General features: G+C 42.7%; 3 protein-coding genes across 3 annotated transcripts; 2 read left to right on the top strand and 1 right to left on the bottom strand.

Moving 5' to 3' along the window:
• Positions 1–4196: 4196 nt before the first annotated feature.
• Positions 4197–10806, bottom strand: LOC135500113 (uncharacterized). The gene is made up of 4 exons (XM_064791326.1): positions 10722–10806; positions 8459–8657; positions 7116–8143; positions 4197–6945 (listed from the first exon to the last, which is right to left on the bottom strand). Exons 1-4 carry the CDS (start codon positions 10779–10781, stop codon positions 6628–6630), a joined length of 1605 nt encoding a protein of 534 aa, XP_064647396.1. The 5' UTR covers positions 10782–10806; the 3' UTR covers positions 4197–6627.
• On the top strand, positions 9001–21082 carry LOC135500112 (neuronal acetylcholine receptor subunit alpha-10-like). The gene is made up of 6 exons (XM_064791325.1): positions 9001–9272; positions 16646–16779; positions 17672–17716; positions 18370–18479; positions 18672–19234; positions 19762–21082. Exons 1-6 carry the CDS (start codon positions 9077–9079, stop codon positions 20391–20393), a joined length of 1680 nt encoding a protein of 559 aa, XP_064647395.1. The 5' UTR covers positions 9001–9076; the 3' UTR covers positions 20394–21082.
• LOC135500114 (nicotinamide N-methyltransferase-like) lies at positions 11289–15057 on the top strand. Its single transcript, XM_064791327.1, has 4 exons — positions 11289–11370; positions 13085–13325; positions 13649–13865; positions 14073–15057. Exons 2-4 carry the CDS (start codon positions 13181–13183, stop codon positions 14536–14538), a joined length of 828 nt encoding a protein of 275 aa, XP_064647397.1. The 5' UTR covers positions 11289–11370; positions 13085–13180; the 3' UTR covers positions 14539–15057.
• Positions 21083–21114: the final 32 nt, after the last annotated feature.

The raw sequence follows: 21114 nt of genomic DNA, 5'->3' as shown, positions 1-21114 counted from the left end.
GGGTTAATAGGCCCATGGTAATGCAACCACCCACCCACCTGCCCAGTCCAGCGACCGCCAGCTCTACAGACCAGAGTCCGCCCTGAGGTCAGGCAGCACACGCGAATCAAAGTGGACAATCGGACAATGAACGCAGGATAGAATCGCTGATAAAATGTCACTTTATTTCACACAGATTTGCAAGAATACGCCGTATCACTTGCGGGAAAGTGTGAAGATCTTTTCAACAGTTTGAATGAAATAAATTTCACTGTTGATGCCATTGTGTCACGATGATGGTTTATTATTATATTTGGGGGTTTTCGTGACATGAAAAAGCTGCCGTTGAAAGAAATCCGTCAATTAATTTCACATCAATTTCTGTGAAGTTTCCATTTTTTATTTCAATTAAGGAATATTGAAATCAACGCTCTAATGAATACGTCTAATTCAACAACACCATGCTGGTGCAAGCGTTCTCTTTTGATGCTCAGGTATATCCACATCGGTGAAAAAAAGACGCTTGTGCAGTGTCCTTTGAAAGGTTCACAACCGCTTTGATCGAAGTCGCATTCGTCACGGTAATGATATCATTAAAACTTTGAATAATGTATGGTGAATAAAAAATGTCAGGCCATGCGGCATTGGAGGGGACTTTTAAGAAATTTCGCCCTTTCGTTCTGAGGACGCATACAATGTATATGTAGTTCATGGGAACTTATCTGATAGAGTCCCCCCTATTGACAGGTTATTTCCTCTTGACAGCGTGCATAATAGTATCATCTTCCCCGGACACTCTATCCTATAGGATATTAAAACATTTACACCGAGCACTATTGTATGTCGAATTGAGACACTTACATAGCAACGTATAGGTGAGAGATAGTGATATCACATCTCATAATGTATACTAACTCTCGAGATCCCGAATAAACTAACAATACCTCGTATGTATTGACATTCAAAGCGTGGCATTTGTACATAAAAAGATTAAATCAAATTCAACAATTCAACTAAAAGGAACGTAATTCAAATTGGTGTCATTTTTTAGATAAAAGGATAATTTCATCTCTTCCCCAACGCTTTGTCTATTGTCGTTGTGATCTATTGTCGGGTAGGGAGATGTTCCATGAGATGTCACCTGCCCTTCCGAACACGCGCTCGGTGGCATTCGGCACGCTTCGGGCTTTGTCGGGAGCCTCCGGCACGTTTCAGCGCTTTTTGAGTTATACTTAGATATTCATTGGTGGTTAACGGTTTGGATTAAATACCGTGAAATGAACATTCGGCGCATAATGTTGTTTGTGGGTTACGGACCTTTTTGTTACAATTTTGATCTTTTTTGTTCGCCCAAGGTTATCTTCGGAGTCGCTGTGAGAGGTCCAGGTGAAGTATATACACATGAAGTGTGAAAAAAGCACGGTTAAACTAAGCTACATGTACCACAACAAATTTAGCATGCGTAGCTGCATCAACAAAAAAATATCAATGACAAGAAGTCATTGCCGCGCCTACATCACATTAGCCCCATCAACCCCCATGCCAGCCCCGCACCAGGCAGAGACCAGACTGTGGCACACGACAGAGGCGTGAGCTCTTAATGGCGATGTCACTCCTTTCCCCTGTAAGACCTCTGCACTTTTACAATGTAGTCATTTCATTATCTTTCCTCCGTATCAATTGTAACCTAAAACAATTCCCGAGGACATCTGACGGATAAACGATCTGTTCCGTTTTTTTATTTATGTTGTGGGTGTTGCCATTGTCTACATGTAACTACGTGACCTGGTGCCCGTAGTGCAGCCTTGGGTAATGCCGTGGACACCGCCTGAATATGTCCGTCCCACCCTTGAGCCTGGTCTAAATGCCCCGACTGAAGACCCAACTACGCCCGAAGTGGCGTCAATTTCCATATCTCTATCGTGGACTAAGAACGCAGGGGCGGATAATAACCAATTAGATATCCACTCCTTGACCGTTCCGGGCAGGAACCATATATCTTCCATTTCTTACTAAAATACTTGACCTTCGTCACTAGCTTGTTACCGCCTCAGCAACCCCAGGTAACAGTACACCCCGGTTGGCTATCGGTCACAGACTACGTCAGTCTTCAGCAAGAACTGCGTATCGAATTCCGAACCCATTCAGTTTGGGGTATATTGACTCCACGTCAACGTTCCCTCACGAAATGTACACATGTACATAAATTGATGTAGTGATCGTAGAAGGGACATTGCAATCTCAAAGCATTATGTGACAAAATGTAAAATATCACCCTAACCACTAATTGCCGTCTATTCCTTTGTCGAAGCAACTATACTCTGCTGGTCGCAGCAGATTATTAACTCCTATTGGCACTTCAAAAAGCTTTATATCATAACCTCATTATTGTACATTATGTGCGCTTTTTACCCAAAACAAACACCTCTGTGCAAATTTCTAAAATATCCCTCAATATTTCAATTAATTAATGCTTTTTCAACAATAAGTGACCCTCAGGCGCACTCTTGTGCCCTCAAAATGACTTGTTTGTCTACGCGCACGTGCCGTGATATCAAATTCAACATCGTCTTGTTACTCGACGACATCTTTGAAAGCTTTTCAAAAGATGGTGACTTTAGGTGCTGAAGCGAGCCGAGAGATGAAAGGGCGGAGAATTTTAAGTGCAATAGCCCTTTGTCGTTGATCGGGCGGGGTATTGTCCCGGAGAGATCATGGAGTTCCGGCTTCTTGAAGTGGTGATGACTGAGGAGAGGAGCCTTTGGGGACAACGAGACTTCAACGAGTTTGTCATAGGATTTTGGGTCAAGATGTTCTTTATTGTAGACATTGTACATGTAAATTATAGATAGGGTACTAAAAGTGTCATTTAATCTTAATGAAAAGAGGATACGTTAAATTGGTCAAAAAACAAATATAGCTCCAAGTCTTTTGTACTCTCACAAATTAGATTAGTTTTACTTACTTAAAATTAAATTCACCATTTGAATATGTTGTAAGCTTACTTGTCATAAATGAAATGTTGTTGTTGTTGTTGTTCTGTAGAAATCAGAGAGGTGGAGGCTCTGGAAAACTCACTGGCCATTCTCCCTCCAACAATCCATCAGCGCGTGTCATGGCTCCTGTCTTCAGTTGTGTGGCCAAATGAAAGCCACAAACAGGTCATGCACCGTAGTGAATATCGTTCAATTCAAGTCTTTTTCACCCATTCGCTGCTTTCCTTTAAACTTTTCATGAAGCAAAACTCAAAAAGTTGTTGTTTATGTACGTGTACTCATGTGAACATTTTGAAAAAACGGATGACCCCAGAGCCAAATATGATTGATAAACCTCGAGCTACTGTGGCGCTAATTTAAGGTTTTAAATTATTCAGGACAAGAGGACACGAGATGCTTTGATTTCTTACTGGTTGTTTACTATAGGACACGTGCGCAGTGCTTCCACCACCGCCAACCAAACACATAACAGGCGCTTGATAAATAATGCATCGCGAAATACATTTCTGCTTGCTTTCCGCTAGTTATTGATAGTCGTGTTAAGATGTTAGAAACGCGCGGTCCTAAACAAAGACCCCCAAACCACACTCTCAAACAAAAAGAGTGAACGTTTTTTAAAGTTTCCGTGCCGTCTAGATATCACTTTCATCATTTCTGCCCATTGTTGAAAAAATAAGTCGCCGGTAAACTTAAACTTGTACGTAACTGCACAATGTCTCCCGTTGAAATTTTACCCACAGCGCCACGCGCTCCGCTGGTGGTCGGAAGATGGACTTCCTGTTCCGGCGGAAGGAGAAAACAGGCGCGGAAGGCACGGGTGACTCATTCACGGACCAGCACTTGAGAAGAACATTCTTTAGACGCTTGCTTGGGTTGTTTACCAAAAACGAAAGCAGACGACGAAATTCCCAGCGCTTTCTGTTTTCGTATATCACTTTGTTCTACCAAAAACGAAACAGAAATGGCGCAACTATACGATGCTCGAAAATAAAACAAAATTCGTATGATCCGACGCCATAAAGTATTCTGAATGATAATCGGCAATAGCATCATACATCTTTTGCAGATATTCCAACGTGTCCGACTGCAAGGAATGCTTCGTGGAGTGGAGGTCTCTCTTCAAGTGTTGGGTGTCTTGTAATAAACTCTGAACGTCTTTAGGAATAACGAAAACTATCTCAAAAATTTTAATGAACTAGATTTTTATCATTTATTCCAGGCCAATGCTTCATGATGAGAGAAACAATTTCAAATAGTGCGTATACTACGCCTCGATGAGGAACCTCCCCGGGAAATGTCATCTCAAAGAAATAGGAATGATTTACCCCAAGCACAATGTACAATAATCCTCCACAGACTACAGGGTTTCCTGCTACAAAACCTCATCACGGACACATTACTTATTTATCACTACACGGTCAAAATCAATGTAAATCGAAATATGAAGAAGGCATAAAGAAAAATATGAAAGAAGGTAGAAATCTAAAAACAATTGAGAAATTAATATCAGTTCGTGTTGTATCTCATCAAAAGAAGAAGCAAGATGGTATGCACGTTACCCAGAGCTATGTACGCATGTCATGGTCTTGTTTGGGGTGGTGCAGACTATGTGAACCGCCAGTTGGCTGCGGATTGGTGGGAAAGACAACACGTGTCTAACAAACAAACATGGCGGCTCTCGGGGCGTCCTGACGCTTTCAGCGCTCTCGCGCGTTGTCATAGGCAAATCTTACCAAAACTCGAATGTGAGAAATTTCTGTACTTAGAACATATGTGTCCACCGCGTTTGCTTTGATCACGTGATGATATTTTCCCTTCAACAGACGACACGTGCAGTAAGTTTGACTCGGGAACTTTCGTAAATATCCAACTGTGTCGAGCAGCTTCGACGAGATACGAACGGCACTTCTGAAAATGGCCCAAAAAATAGAAAAACGACGAACTATGGTTCGGTGGACGCTGGAGAGCTGGTCCCGCATGTCAACACTTGGGCAAACTTTCTGTAGCTAAACAGTTTCTTTTAATTGCAGAGATTTTGTCACACTTGGCAGTTGTCACGAGGTTACAGCTGGTACGCATACATGTTTGTCAGAATTTTATACTTACTTGAGGCCGGTTAACAGGCGGCCAATGTCAATCGGTCGAGATTAGGTGCAGCATACGCGTTGAGCAATATTGAGTCGGACGGGTTCGTATGCCACCGTCATATTATTCACAGGGTCGCTACAATGCTATGCCCAAGTACAATAACATTGTTAAAGAATCAACTTGTTCTTCTTGATAAAAACGTCGAATCAAATTATAGATCCTTGCACTCAAAAAGTTTTTAAATCTCGGTTTGTTTTACCACCAATAATATGAAATGATGGATGTTTCCCAAATCACCCACTCGAGGTAAAGTGTGCCAGAATTTCTGCGTCCACGTAGCAACGGCTAATGTCCAAACAAGTGGCACCAGGAGCCGTGGCATTGTGTCACAAGTTACATTCGGAATAGATATTTGATTTGACTTTTAAAATGGACTTCACGTCCCCCCCGCGCCATTTATCCGCGCCATTCACAATCACCATCATCCTCCTTGAGAACCCTCGCGGTTCTTCATCTCATCTCATCATCATCATCATCATCATCTTAGCACAAGTAAGATCAGTTACACAACACCAACAGTCATTAAATCCTAATTTCTTTTCATCATATTTCCGTTATGATGCATTATAACCACCCGAAATAGAATCATTTTCCATAACGTCTACCCGGCCATTGTTTAAAATGGCGCCACAACGCCAGATATAATGCTCTACGGCACATTTAACAACAAGTGCCGTAAAGTGTTCACGGGTCACCAGAAACAAATTATCACAGATCACTTTATTAATAATTCCTTTTCGACATCTGTAGAGATGTATAAAGTTTACGTTGTGACGAAATCGTGGAGGAGAATTTCCATTTTCTCAATTAGGATCAATTATGACCACGCAGAGTAGATAATGGCGTTTTAATTAATTGTTCTATGTCTTAGATGGAAACCACGCGTCAACCACTCGTGGAACCAAAATGGCGGAAAATGCCTAATGGACGTTTAAAGAGTTTTCTGTTCCCCTGGTCAGCGAGGATGGTTCATTTCGCTGACCGGTAGGAGACAATTAGAGATTTGCCTCTGGTGTACGGCTTCCCGGGGTGTTTATGCGATGAGGAATCAGCAGGGTGGTGATGCCTGAGGACAAGATGTTGGCGTGGTCACTGATACACGGGACTAAGAAAAGCACCACGGAAAAGCTGGGTTGTGTGACGTGAGTTTGTTTAACATCACCTCTACACGCCAAAGAGAACTTCATAATAAACCTGAATTTCTGCAAGTCGGAGTATCGAGATAACGTCGGGCCGACACGGAGTTTATACTTCAGCTTAAAAAAAGTCCGAGAATGTCAGGAAATGTTGGAATGATGTCCGACGCAAAGTGTTACTTTCAACGTTTGAGAATCATGAAAGGTTGGGTAGTGGCCTACATGTACGTTTAATATTCCTATATATAGATAGTCGCCTTAAGCGTTGCTACGAATAACAGTTTCCAATTGCTACGAAGATATTCTATGATGCGCAGAACGCACAGTTTCACTGTAACTGCTGCTGTCACCTCGGAACAATCGGGTTACTAAACAAAACTGAACGATCGCGTGGCGAAGCTGTAGTCGTTGTAAGCATAGCAAGTTATTTCACGTCTGACATCGGCCTTGTTTATGAGATGGCCCCACTTCTTAATTGTCAGCCAACTTCTTCCCTCCCCCGTCTTCCGACGCCCCGCGTGAATCACGTAGGAATCAGACTGGTTTAACTGGTGAGCCATGTTCTTGATGAGAAAGTCACGTTTGCCGGGGTGGATTACTTCTCCTGGTTCTCCGTAGGCGGCGTTTAGGTACCACGCGATCTCTGGGGTTGGGTTGCCTTCTGCTTTGCAGTTTAACCCCAGATTCTGGAAAAGAAGCATTGACAGTGTCACATGGTTCGCGGAGTGTTATCAAATAAACAAAATTTGTAATCTGTAATTGAACTAGAAAATATCCAATAGCGTTAATACGTACAAGATATAAGTGTTCAGGAAAAAATAAGAACCAAATAATTACATCTTCCTCTCATATTTACCTTATTCTTTACCTCATCTATGCGATAGTATGTTTTTCTCGTATGTGAGGTTATCTTCACCGGGTCGTACCAGTCCGCCTTGAATCGTTTCTCAAGTCTTCCCCCTACCGCATCAGCAGTACACGTGTAGATGCTGTCATCAGCAACCTGTTGCAAAGTGTACGACCTTTCGACAAATGTAGCAGAATCGAAGACTTTGGCCGGGAGCAGTTCTACTGCTTCGCTGATCGTGTTAGATGTCCTGTGCCTGGTCACTGTTACTACTGGGTGCGTTTCTGCGTGTACCATACATTGGACTGAAGGCGGGAAACCGTAAGGAGAAGTCCTAGGCAGAGGTATTGTGGTGTAATTATCAGACTCAATTGGCAAAGGGTCGAACTCGCCAGCTCGTTGGTTGTAGACCCTCATCGAGAATTTTGGCGTCGAGTCGCCCTTCAAATCGGAGAACATGATTATTTTCAATCTGGCTAGCCAGAACTTCGAATCTGTCAAAAGATTCAGGGCTATGGTCGTGTAGTACACGCCAGCGTCCTCGTCCATCCATGGAGTGAAGGTGACATTATTGTTAAAAATAAACTTATCTTTGAGTTTCTCTACAAAGAGCTTTTGATAATGGACATTTTCTCGTTCATGCTTAAAAAAATGGTGAATAGGCGACATCGGTATAATTCCATTTTCAGAATCAAATCTAGCATATTTCGAAAAGCCATACAAGAAAGAAAGCATCAGCTCTGGGTTGGTTATCTTGCTTTCCAAATTTGCCACGAGGGTGAGATTTTCTCCTTTCCCTGATATCGTGTAAGTCGGTTTCGGTATATCTGTCAGAACGGGCATTGTGAAATCTTTGCTGTGAATCCATTGCCAGGTGAGGAGCCTTGTTTGAACGTAGATGACGTTACATGGATGATGAACTATTAGCCTGAAGCGGATTCTTTTCTTGATTTTATCCAGCACGAGATTGTTACCGGTGAGCGTGAAGCGTATTGAGTTGCCGATTCTGGTGGTGGTGGCGCTGTAGTGGCTGTCTCCTGAAATTCATTCACGTACAGAAATTACAAGGTATTGAGATTTGAGAAGACAGTGAGCTAAACAAAACGAGTTACTCTACGTAGGTAGCAAAAAATTGCCCCGAAGCTGACAACAATATTCTGCGCTTACGACAAGACGTGACTGGAGAAAGGTGCACACACCACGCCTCATACTCCGACGCAATGATAACGTGATGAGGCGGTCCTATACTGTCACTGCTTGACCTGGCCGCCATTGAATGTGCTGAATGTGCTGAAATCGCTTTAAGTGTGCTGAAACAGCGCAGTATAGTGTCTTTCTGCTTGGAGACTTGCCTGTCTGGACGATGAAAAAATCCGTCACATCCATAAGGCCACTGATGTTGCGTAAGAACCAGGTTGCTTCCATTGGATGTTGTGAGGAGAAGCTTAGGGAGGCTCGGATCCCATTTCCAGGGAGAGTCACGCACTCGTATTCTATCAGTGATGGAAGTGTGACAGGGTCCGTACACCGGTCACGTTCCTGGCCAAGAGCCTTACAAAGAGAGGGAGAAAAGTGTGGCTATGAAGCAGTTTTCGCAAGCTCGACGCCGTAGACGAACGCCAGGTACGAAATGTGAAGCTCTGTCCCGTCACCAGGTCGTGTGATACCTATCTACTATTATAATTGACGAGTTGCACTTAGCGTTGAACGCCTTAATAAGCCTGGTTTTACCTCTACTGTCATCCATTATCAACTGACATGATGTAGTTTTACACAAGGGAGGTTAATAGGTATGTTTGAGTACTTTGAATAAAGTCATTGCGACAATATCATGCATTTTGTAGTCCAGTTTTCATGATCACGGTGGGCATGTTTTCCTACACCTTAGAGGCATAGTCACGTGACATAGTTATAAAAATAGATACACACGTGGCACTGTTTATCTGTCACATTTTTCGCGGGAGTTCAAAATGGCGGAAGAGCCTGTCATTCTGCCTCAGTGGCAGGCCTATTGGGATCATGATATTTCTTTATATCATGGTCTTATTCAAGTTCATGAGTATTCTAAAGATCGAATGAAGGAGGTCATACGGTCCAATGCATGCAAGGTCAGTGTGTGGCACGAAGAACTAGACCATCATTTCGGCCAACATACAAGTCAGAAAGGTATGTAGTATAGACCGTGTACATGATGTACATGCCTGTGGTCCTGTGTGACATATGTATGTATGATGACTACTTAATACATGCAGTGTTGGGAGGCTGGCTATGACAATTGTCATGATCATGTGCATGTTACAGCCAGATAGGTAGGCTACATGTAGGCCTAGCGGAGAAAATCTCATGTTTCGGCTATATACTAGCTAGGCTAGGCCTAGGGCAGGCCTAGGCTACATACTTTTTTTATATCACTTCTCTTCCACATTATGCCTACTGGCAACATGAGCCTATGATGACGTCCTGTTCAACTAATTGAAAGGGCAAGTTTTGCAATTATTTGTCCATCCAGAACAGAATTGATCATCACATCGCCACTCGCATCACCAGCCCCCCCCCCCCCCCCGCGTATTATACTCGAAGGGCTGTACAAAGCCCTGCAATAATAGTGTGGGCTGAGAACTGCCCCCCCCCCCTCCTCCAGTGAGACCTCATGTTTTCCATGCAGATTTGGGAAAAGAGGGGTGTGCCCCCCCCCCCCCTCATCATGGCCCTGGACCAATGGACCATGATATACGGACCATAATATACAATCCAAAACATTCGTTTTGTTACATTCATTATGGTTTACCCTGTACTAAATGTTTCTGAACTGTCATTGCGCTAAGCACGTGTTTTTGTTGCCGGAAGACTTATCATCGATGCTCATTCGTCGAGCCTTATCTGGAAGAACCAATGAAAATTGAGAATGACGTCATGAATATAAATTAGTGTGAATATTAATCGACTATGCCTCTAAGGTGCAGGAAAAAATGTCTTCCAGTTGGTAGTTGCAGTAGTTGTGTGTTATTGTTGTTAGAAGTATAAGTAAGTAGGGGATTCCAGTAAGGCCGCATCATAGTTTACTCTTAGCAACAACAACAACACTGGAGACATTTTACACAGAAAAACAGTGGAAATTTTATGACTCTGAGTAACATATCATCTATCAATATCAATATACCACTGTCGCCATTGACGTAAATATAGATAACCCCCGGAGATTTTACTCACAAACCAGCACCCCATTTACACCAAACCCACAACATACCAGCACCCACACAATCCGATTTTTATACCTCGAACAGCCCGCGCCACGGGTATATGCTAGTTACTATAAAAATTGCAGTAGGAGGCGAGATATCGGGGTCATGTGTACAAAGCCTGAGCGGCTAAGAAACGTGCCACTGTTTTTGAAATAGGCTACGGACGAAGGACCCTGCGATATTGTTTATAGACTCCTCGAAATGGTGAGCCAACGTGGTGTGAGATTCAGGAACAAGAATCAATTGCGAATGCGTTCGCGGCAGTTCGTCGGAGACCATTGAGCGTTCTCCGCACCAGAACAGCAGTCAAATACAGCCGAAGGAGTGCATCATCGTCTCAAGGAGTACGAGACAAGCTGAATGGTCTACCTACCGTTTCCCAAGCCCAGGCAGCTAAGGTTATAACCAGCACCATACATTTGGCAAGATCCATGGTGAAAATGGCTCGACTGTAGCCATAGATGTATGACATTAAAGTGAAGCAAAGTGCAGACTAAAATACCGGTATGATTGACCAATTATATTACGATTCTCTAGCGTCTGATGCTAGTAGGTCATATATAACCCAGGGTCATGACTTCTTTTAACAAGCATGTATGTCAGGACGTTCTCGTCTGAACTCTCCAATATCCAAATACGTTAGGGAATGCAGAGGGAATACAGAACTCAGTCTGAACGCTCCAATATCAAAATACATGTACATTAGGGAATGCAGAGGGAATACAGAATGTGTGCATGCACACTCTAGTTCCTTCGTTGTGCAGCAACCGGCCTGGGTATGCGAAAAGACTCTCAATTAAAATTTGCAATGCATTTTTTGGAACCCTGGACAAAGTTTCCGTTTAAATTCTCATTTATAAACACCCACAGCTGTATTTCCAATGAATTTGTAATCAGCTAATGAACAAGTATGAATTATGAATGAAATACGGGACATCATTGGCACATTGGACGATTCTGTTACAGCAGCGGCTTTGTTAATCGATTCGGCTTCAGCTCGGAAGCTGCTTGAGTATTTCCCTGTAGGTATCGAAAGTTCTTAATCATGGTGATTTAGTCTGACAAGGATACCGGCCTCCGCCCCTATCTCTTACAGCTTCTGTTTCCGACCCATCTGTGAATTTCGACGAATCTGACGATCTCGGGTACTGTAAGTTGTTCTCATCTCGGGGAAGAGCATCTGGAACCACGCCAGCTGGGTGCTTTTGGTGAGCAAGGATTCTGTCTGGCTGTATTTTATGATGTCAGGGTGGCTTCTCTCGAGGGTTTTCGCTACATGTACGAAGCTTCCTCTCTTGAGTCGCTTCCTTGCTGATTTCTGGATTAGTATTTGAATAGGACTGTTCTCTAGTCATTTGAACTTCTCTGCCTGGATAAGTGTCTTTATCTCCTTCCTGTCATCAGCGGGCTGTAGTTCTACAAGCGGTTCCATCTGGGAGATTGGAGTTGATTTCATTGCTCCAGTTACCATACTCGCTGCTTGGTTTTATACCTTGCTTAGCTTTGCGAAATTCGACGTTCCATACTCCAGTACTGGCCTAATGTTTCCTACGTATAGTTTTTTCAGTATCTTACTGTCTGCTTCCCACTAAGTACCGGAAAATTTTCTCATCAGCCTAAGGTCGTCCCTCTACCTTGGTTTTACACAGCTCGATGTAGGTTTTCCTAGTCAGTCGCGATCAAAAGTCATTCCCAGATATCGTGGGAGTTCTTCGAACTTCAGGATTTGATCATTCAGTGTAAGATAGGATGCAGGCTTCCTTGCCCTGAGCCGTGGCTTGTTTTATGGCTGTGTTGTTCTCATTGGACGGGGACGGATTGGTCTCTGCCCGCTCACTGGTTTCATCAGCTGTGTTGTCCGGGTCTTCTGGTTCATCTGTCCAGTAGGATTTGAAGTACTTTCGCGATCCCCCGTGGGATCATCCTGAAGCTCAAGCCAACACTCGGCAATGTCGACCGCGCTCAGTAACATGTGTGCGAGGGAGCAGGATCAGACTGACTCTGGATTTCTAGGATGCTTTGGAATGTTTTCCTGGGCAGAGTTTTACTGTGATACTTCAGTTTAACTCAAAATGATATCAGTTCAACTGAAAAGAATACATGTAGTTTGATAGAAATAAATTCAGTACAACTAGAAACGGGGGCAACGAACACATTGGATTGCCATATATGTCTCCTATAATCGTTACCACGTTCAATTTGCATACTTAGATTCTTAAATACATGTACAAAACATGCAAATTATACCGATATCCACGCATGTATTAACATAAATGTTTTTAAAGTGCTATATGGATGTCCCATCTGGTATATGGATTGATGCCTTGGTCAGCAGCAATATGACCTTCTGACTCAATTAAAGTGGGGAAAAAAAGTCCCGTCAACCGTTTTTGACACACTTTTTTTCTCCCCCGACCATAAAATAGAGAGCAGTGAAAAAATGGGTTCCCCTTGTATAATCAGAGACTAAAATTTATAAAAAAATAAACGTTTCTTTGTTTTAATTCCCCCGCTACACATAGGTTTTGAGTTTAAAGAAAAATTTGTTTTTTATTTTTTTATTCCCGCCCCACCCACATAAGTTTTGGATCTGACGTTTCGTAATCCAAGTTATTAAAAAAGTGTGGCCTCAGATAAAAGCAATTCGCTAGTCTTTATTCATATCTCCCAATGTCTTGCCTTTTCTTGTTATCTCGCGAATGCACTTTCTACAGTAATTTGTACTTTCTTATTCAGGAGAAGCTTGTCCACTCGCGGCAGAGAATCAGCATTAAAAGAGCGCCAGTGAGAAATATTCAAATTCTGTTATCACTGCACCTCACTCAAGCTGACATGGACAGCACACCGGTGACCAAGAGTATCCTATATGGAAATGACTACAAAACCCACTTCGATGCAAAGTTCTACCTGAACACCTATCACAGTGAGGTCCAACCGTTTTCTTCCAAGCTGCTACAAATGGTCCACGAGCTTGTAGGTGAGCACCCCAAAGAAGGCAACGTGATGACGTCACGGCATGTGATCGTAAATCACGTTCTCAACGTGTGCATATACAGTGTATATGGAGTTTTTCGCCCTGCAATGGATGCTACATCCTCTTGGCAATTAAGCACCAGATCACCAATTAGAGCAGATGACGTGAAGACGTCAGGTCACGTGACTGCAGAGTTAATCGACCTTGACGGTTTCTTGATATTTCAATCCCCATTAAAATTCGTACGACCCACAATCACTGTTCTCTCCCCGGTGGTAAACAAGATTTATAAGTGGTACTTCAAATGTACACATTTTATCTTGCAGCTACAGCTCAGATTCCGTCGGGAGGCAGACTTCTCAACGTCGGATGCGGCCCGAGCATCTATGCTGTCATTTCCCCCGGAAGTCGATGCTCAGAGATCGTTTTCTCAGATTTCGCACCGCAGAATGTTGATGAAGTTCGAAAATGGGCGAATAATGACCCGGATGCTCATGATTGGAGACCATATTTTGAACATGTGTGTCAGTTGGAAGGAAGGCGGTAGGTTCAATTGAAAAGTTTCATTTTGGCTCAGATCCAAAAACTGAGCTGTTCTTTTAAAAGCAAAACCACATTTTAGTTCACATCAAAATCTCATTCTGGTGCAAATCACCAAATTTTTGTTTATAATAAAAACTTTATTTTGGTTCTGCACATTAAAATTTTATTCAAGTTTATCTCAACGCTTATTTGGTGTGTTTTTTTCAGTGACGAATGGGAAGCGCGACAAGACCACATCCGCCAAGCGACCAAACATGTCGTATCATGTGACGTCCATCAGGAGAACCCATTGGCTCCCTTGGTCTTCGAACCATTTGACGTCATTGTCTCCAGCCTGTGTTTGGAATCAGCGTGCCTTGATGAAACATCATTCAGGAGTGCCGTAAAAAACGTGGTTTCACTACTAAAACCGGGCGGACTTTTTTTCCTTGACGGGCTTCAGGAGAAAACCTCCTATGAGGTTGGAAATATGAACTTTCATAAACTTCCCATAAACAACAAAATTATCAAAAGCGCCTTCAAGGCCGCTGATCTGACGAATCTACGTTGGTCAAAAGACAACAAGCATGGAACTGATAACAATGCCAACACGGGCCAGCGGGCGGCCGATTTTGGTTTGTTCGCGGTTAGAGCCACCAAAGTACCTCGATATAACATTGTTGAGGACTTCTAGCTTTCAACCAAATATATATATCATGTAGGTTCCTATGCACTGCCCATATCAAGTGCCTATAACACTGAAAAGTAACGTTGTACAATTCGTCGATGGCCAATCAGCAAATTTTTCATTTTGAGAGAACTCAACTTAAAGATTCTGTTTAGTTTGAATGACTCTGGATTGGACGCATTGCCCTATATTTTATTATGAAAACTGCTTTGAATATCACGATATTGGTGTTTAAGTAGATATGGGTAGTAGAACCTAGACGACGCTGTTGTCTCAATTTCAGAAAAATTTGTGAAATCATCGACGAATTATAGGTCTGTGTGCAGTATATTGTCAGCATCGTTCTACACTCTGACGGCTATACATGTATTTGTTCCGCTTTACCTTTTATGATTCTAAGATAAAATCTTATTAAGTTTTTTATATGTCTACGTGTACAGTCTACGTCTGCAGACTATTAATATTAGGTTTGGCCATGAAATAGAGAGAAATGAAGAAATAAAAATTCCCGAACACTAATTTCAACCAATTTTTATTTTTTTGTGTCCCTTTTATGATCTGAGACTAAAATGGATAAAAATGAGCATGTTTTTAATTTTTATTTCCCCCGCCCCAGCACATAGATTTTGAGTCTAATGGAATTTTTTTTATTCCCGCCGCACATAGGTTTTTTAATCCCGCGGCCCCACCCACATGGGTTTCGACTCTAAAGATTCGTAATCCGACAAATAAAAAAAGTGTGGCCTGTGAAGATGAGCGATGTTTTGCGCTGAGCGTACATGACGTCATGATAAGGTGTCATCTCTGCATTCTAGACCAATACTTCGTCCCCAAAAGGGACGAAGTGTGCCAATTGCGAAAATGATTGTTTGACGAAACAATGGCCTGATTGGTTGGCTAGCCTTGTGACGTCAAACTATGTATTTTTACACCGAGGGGGTTTTCCTGTTTTTTTCATCATGGCTTAAGCTCAAGCTTTGGGCTGGAATTCCTGGCTTTTTACGAGGAAGCGCAAGGCTTCATATTTTAATGGGCTATTTCTACTCATGCACTCTTGCACATATTATGGGGGAAATCCCCTTTTGCTGATCATGTCGGGCATTCCGTTAAATAATTAATTACTATGGCTATTAATTAAAACATCGCGTTTGTGTTATTCATTCGGATGACAAAAAAATTTATTGAAAGATAGAATCAAAATTGGAGTTTAATTACTGGCGAAGACGGGACTTTGAGGGAACACACCGGCATGACTGGCAGTGTTTTCGAAGCTCAGGCCTCGGTTGTTTTCAAAGCAATCTAATGCGCGGTTACCGCAGGACAACGAAGCCAAGCAGAGATACGCGCGAAATTTAAGTGAAAAACGTCAAGTTACCTAAATGCTAACTTTGCTTTAGCCCTGCTGGAATTATTCAAAGGAGTGATCGACCAAATTAGTGACAAAAGTTGTTTTGAATCTCTCGGTATTTCTAAAGTGAGACAAATGTTCAAAATCCTCAAACGGGTAAGATTGATATTATCGACTCTAAAAATTGAAGGAAAGCATTTAAGTGTCTCTGCTATAAGTTAGGAAACACCAGTTCTCACGGGGTTTATTACCTATGAAAACAGTCTATCTAATCAACCGACCTAAATTGTACTCTTTGCTGACATTACCAGAGCGATAGCGTCATTGTTTTCATACTAAACAAAGCCGCCATTATTGACAGAAAAACATTCGCGACCCGCGTCCGATATTCAGTTGTTGTTCAACAGACAATTAGAGCGTTAGCATGTGACACTATATCTACCAGCTAGTGAATTAAACCCTTACGACTGTTGGCGTGGATTACCACCTATAAAAATGTTCTGGAGGGCGGTTGGGATATATTTGCTGCTTGGATGGAGTGGCGCTTCTGCCCTGACTGCAAGAGCAGGTTGGTAAGGCAGTAATGACCACCCACCAACGTACATTGTAATACATATGTACAGACGTTTGTCAGTGTGTTCTACTCTATCATCACATCACCGTCCTTATTACTGGCCTTTGAGCGGATCGCTCGATGTATTAACAAAATGTCTTTGCTTCAAAATGACCCCAATTCTTTTCCATCTTCCATTTTTGTATGACCAGCTCCGGCGACAATGGCAGACAACCTGACAACGACACTTCTGAGTGGTTACAACAAAGATGTGATTCCAGTTGTTAACCCCATGTTGCCCATAATAGTCTACCCAGTCATTGCCATTTATCAAATCATAAATTTGGTAAGTATAGCCAAGAATCAAAAAAAGACTCTTCGTTATTTCTTGGAACAGCGAATCATTCGTTAATACAGCTCTCGCCTTACAACAGTTGATAGACTATGACTGACTTGGGATTTGAGAATTCCAAGAAAAGGATACTATGCGCAAGGGCTTTCCTAACTAACGGTCATGTCAAAAGGCGTTGGCAATTATTCACTCTCAGAACCATTTCTGAACAGTAGTTGTCGTTATCGGGTCGATGCAGTACACGCCAAGGCGAGAAGGCGACGATGGTTCGAATCATCGCATATAGTCTCGACCTCGTGAGCTATTCGGCGGCTTTTCCGGGTAATAGTGAGGTTTCGCAACCGCCCGGTTAGGCCCTTCGACGACGTTTATCTATTGTTCAGGTAAACTCACACAATAGATAAACGTCGTCGTAGGGCCTAAACGGGTGGTTGCGAAACCTCACTAATATCCCAGCTCAATTTTCAACTGTTTCCACAGTTCTGTTCTTGTGTAAGAGGTGCTATCAAGAGTGAACACCTTTATTTATTTTAGGAGCCCTGAATTATGACAGGCATGGACTAAAAGGTTCTGCAACCGAAATGGGTAACAAAGTATATTTGATTCGGAAATTACCATTTTAGGACCTATTAATTCTGGTTACATTGCTCTCCGTCACGCAATTAACCAAACAGTACAACCAAACGGCAACAAGCAAATAAATAGCAAAACTATTTCGAAAATTTATACACAGAGTATTAGTTGGTGAATACATCAAGAATAAAGAAAGTCTCAGAATGTGGAAGCACTACTGCAGCATCTCATCTGGCACCAAATTCTGACAATAGGGGGCTTTGTCGGAGATAAATCGGCCCCTGATTCAATACCTTTCTTTTTCTCACTACAGGATGGCAAAGACCAGATACTCAGTTTCGCGGGAAGCATCGGCATGGTAAATATAGAACACGTTTAAAGTTTCTAGGATACTAACTTATTTTCTTCGGCAAGACTATTATTTATATTGCACCTAGTGTAGGAACTTTGACTAATTATAGTTTTCTACCATGACCACAACCAAAGATCCGCCCCTTGTGTTCAGCTGTAAAACATATCTTCGATTTCGCCCGAGCAAACTTTTAAAATTTTAAGTAAAAATTCGCAAGAATCATAGCTTGTTAACTGCCGATGTTGAACAGGCAAATGGAATTTACAGATATATTTGAACAGTTATGTCAATCGGCTGGCTTTTCGCAGGTCTTGTGTCTATATGAGGACAGAAAGTGTACCAACCCTACCTCAATTAGTTTTCTAGCAGCACACATCACATTGTATTGCCAAATAATTTGAATTGGCTTTTACGTTTTGGTATAGGCATGAATCTCTTTTCGTTGTGGTGTTGGTAGATACATCTTTCAATCAGTCCCACGATCGGCAGAACGTGGCAGTGTCCCCCCCCCCCCCCCCAGGAGTATAACATCTCCTATAAGGATGGTTTTAACAGCCGTCGTAGACAACTTCATGAACAAAAACGGCCAGGTTTACATTTGGTTTGTTTTTTCCGGCAAATGTTTGACCATGTTGTCCGTTCTCTCTCTTTCTCCACAGGGATGGCATGATGCGCATTTAGGCTGGGACCCAAACAACTACGCTGGGATAGCATTGACCACGCTCCCCCTTGAATATATCTGGAAGCCGGACATAGGCATCCAAAACAGGTAATATGCGAAGTTTTCACTCTCGCAGCTCCTCAAGTGGATACACAATATGTTTGCAAGATCTAGTCCGTGGGCTAAATAGTCCCGCCCACCCCCTAGTTAAAACTTTGACAGGTGTGAAGCCACGCGGATAGTTATGCCTTTTACTTGTGATATATATATACCTCAACGATGACTTGCTACTCCTTTCAGCGTGGACGGAGACCTTTTCGACCTGTCGGAAAACCGCAAGAATCGTGTCCAGATCATCGGGCCGAGTTACCTGGTCATGTGGCAGGCCCAGCGCGTCTTCACAATATCCTGCCCACTGGACATGACGTATTTCCCATTCGACACCCAAACGTGCACCATCCGGCTCGTCTCCACCACGTTGCCATCAACCCACATGAGGCTGGCGAACATCACCAACACCCTATCGTTCGATTATTACCAGGAGTCATCGGAATGGGAGGTTGTTAGCTCCGGCGTCACTCTTGGCGACTTGAACTTCATCAAGGAGTTGCAATTCACGGGCGTCGATGTGTATTCCGTTTTCACGGCGGAGCTGAAGTTGAAAAGGCGTTCGGGGTATTACACCACCCACCTTATCCTGCCGTGCGTTTTCATTTCGCTGCTGACGTCTATTACTTTCTACATCCCATCAGAAGCCGGTGAGAAAATCTCATTCAGTGTGACCCTTTTGCTGGCTTTCACTGTCTACCAACTGATTATTGCAGAGTCGCTGCCCAAATCCTCGGAAACTACGCCACTATTGTGTAAGATACGTTTGACAGTGTGGTGGTTCAAATTATTATAAAGCTTGCCGGCCGCCGGAAACGGACATTAGGTGCGCAAGAATCCTTCGTGGGCTGGCGAAAGTGAGGGGCGGAAGTAACTGGTCAAGAGAGCCTTACAACCCTTTCGACCCTCAGTTTCACCAGCCCAGAATGCCAGCAAATCTATTATCAATTTCCGGCGGCTCGTATCCCGTATATTGATTTGAATCAACACACTGATTTTCTTTCCAGTTTTTGCTCGTGACGCCGCATTTTGAGATGGCAGTGCTGACCTGTATTGTAATTGGGCCCATTTACCCACGCTCTCGATATCAAACCCAGACAAGCTTGATATTAAGACCTTACCGGAGGTTCGTTTTGGTGCTAAATATATTCCTTGTATTGCCGATGTACTGGGAAGTAGTTAGCAAGACCATTCGTGTGTCTTAATCTGACCAACCTGGCTCCTGCCTATAGCCGCCCTTTAAGACTTAGGAAATTCTTATAATTGTTTATTTTCACTGCAGCTATTTATCTTACCATATTGATTGCAATGTCGGCATCGTCGGTATTCCTCGCCATGATCGTCCTTAACGTTCACCACCACAACCCGAAGAAACCCGTCCCCAGTTGGTTGCGGAATCTGATCTTCAAATTCCTTGGAACCATCGTGTTCAAGCGCAAAGCCGTGCGGAATCTTTGGAGTGATACGGCTAGCGCTAAAGTACACCCATCGCCGACTATGGCGCCAGAGGGCGAAACGATTGGATTCCAAAGCTCGGAAGCAAATAATCATGGATTTGAAAAGAGAAAAGGTCAAATTGTTGATAGCACTCTTCCCTGGAGTCCAAGTAACATAAAGGACCATGACATCTCAGGACAAGTACGTGAAAGTTCCTTCGGTTCGGCTTATAACTTACCAACGAATAAGGGCCGAGGTAGCGGCATGTCGGCAAGTTCCGGTGACCTCCACAGGGAATCACGTGACCTAAGAACCCCATCAGACTTGCATTGCCGCCTGGCGAACGTTGTGGATGGTGCCGACTGTTGGATTCTGGCAGCCGAAATCCTAGATCGCTTTTTCATGTGGAGTTATCTCGTTATTCTTGTTACGACATCATTGGTACTTTTGGTGATACTGCCTAGCATGTATGCGTGACTTGATTGATACGCAATTGATACTGCAGCCAACTCATCCGAGGAACTCGGATCAGTCCTTGAGTCATCTGTTTAAAAATATCCTCAATAGCAGCGCAAGGTTAAAAACTGACATTTGTTGATAAGTCGAAAACTCATACATGTATGCCATAAAGAATAATGCACTCTGATATCACATAAAATGGATACGCACGTTTGATGCGATTAGATTTTTAAAAATATCTCATGTTTATTTTAACACCTAGTATTAAAGTCATTCTATCACGTTGGTGACCATGTTGTTGCGTCCATCACTGACGGGCCCTTGCTCATCTGCTCGTTCATGAAATATTTAAAGAAAGCTTTTGAGAAAAACTCAATGCTTGGGTATTTCTTTTCTAACCATGTACTAAATGCATGTAACGCGAATCAATGCCTTAACATTGATGACCGACATTTTCGTTTGTTTAAATCAGTGAATCGAATGAAAAAAAGGGAGGCGCTGTTATTTAGGACTGTCGCAGACATTGTCGAATGATAGAATCCCAGACTACGCTATGTTCTCGAACCTAAAGTTCATAAAGAATATTCTTTGCCAACTTGCAACCTCATAGAAAGCATCATAATAACTAGGTCAGACTGTTTTTCAATACAGATGCATCATACGACAACAACACACATGTATAAAAAAATAAACAGGTGTATTCCTGGCTAACTATGAATTTTATTGAAAAGATATGCAT

Source organism: Lineus longissimus, chromosome 16 (assembly GCF_910592395.1).
Source record: "Lineus longissimus chromosome 16, tnLinLong1.2, whole genome shotgun sequence".
NCBI lineage: Eukaryota > Metazoa > Nemertea > Pilidiophora > Heteronemertea > Lineidae > Lineus > Lineus longissimus.
The sequence above is the reverse complement of the archived record's forward strand: the minus strand, read 5'-3'. Positions and strand labels throughout refer to the sequence as shown.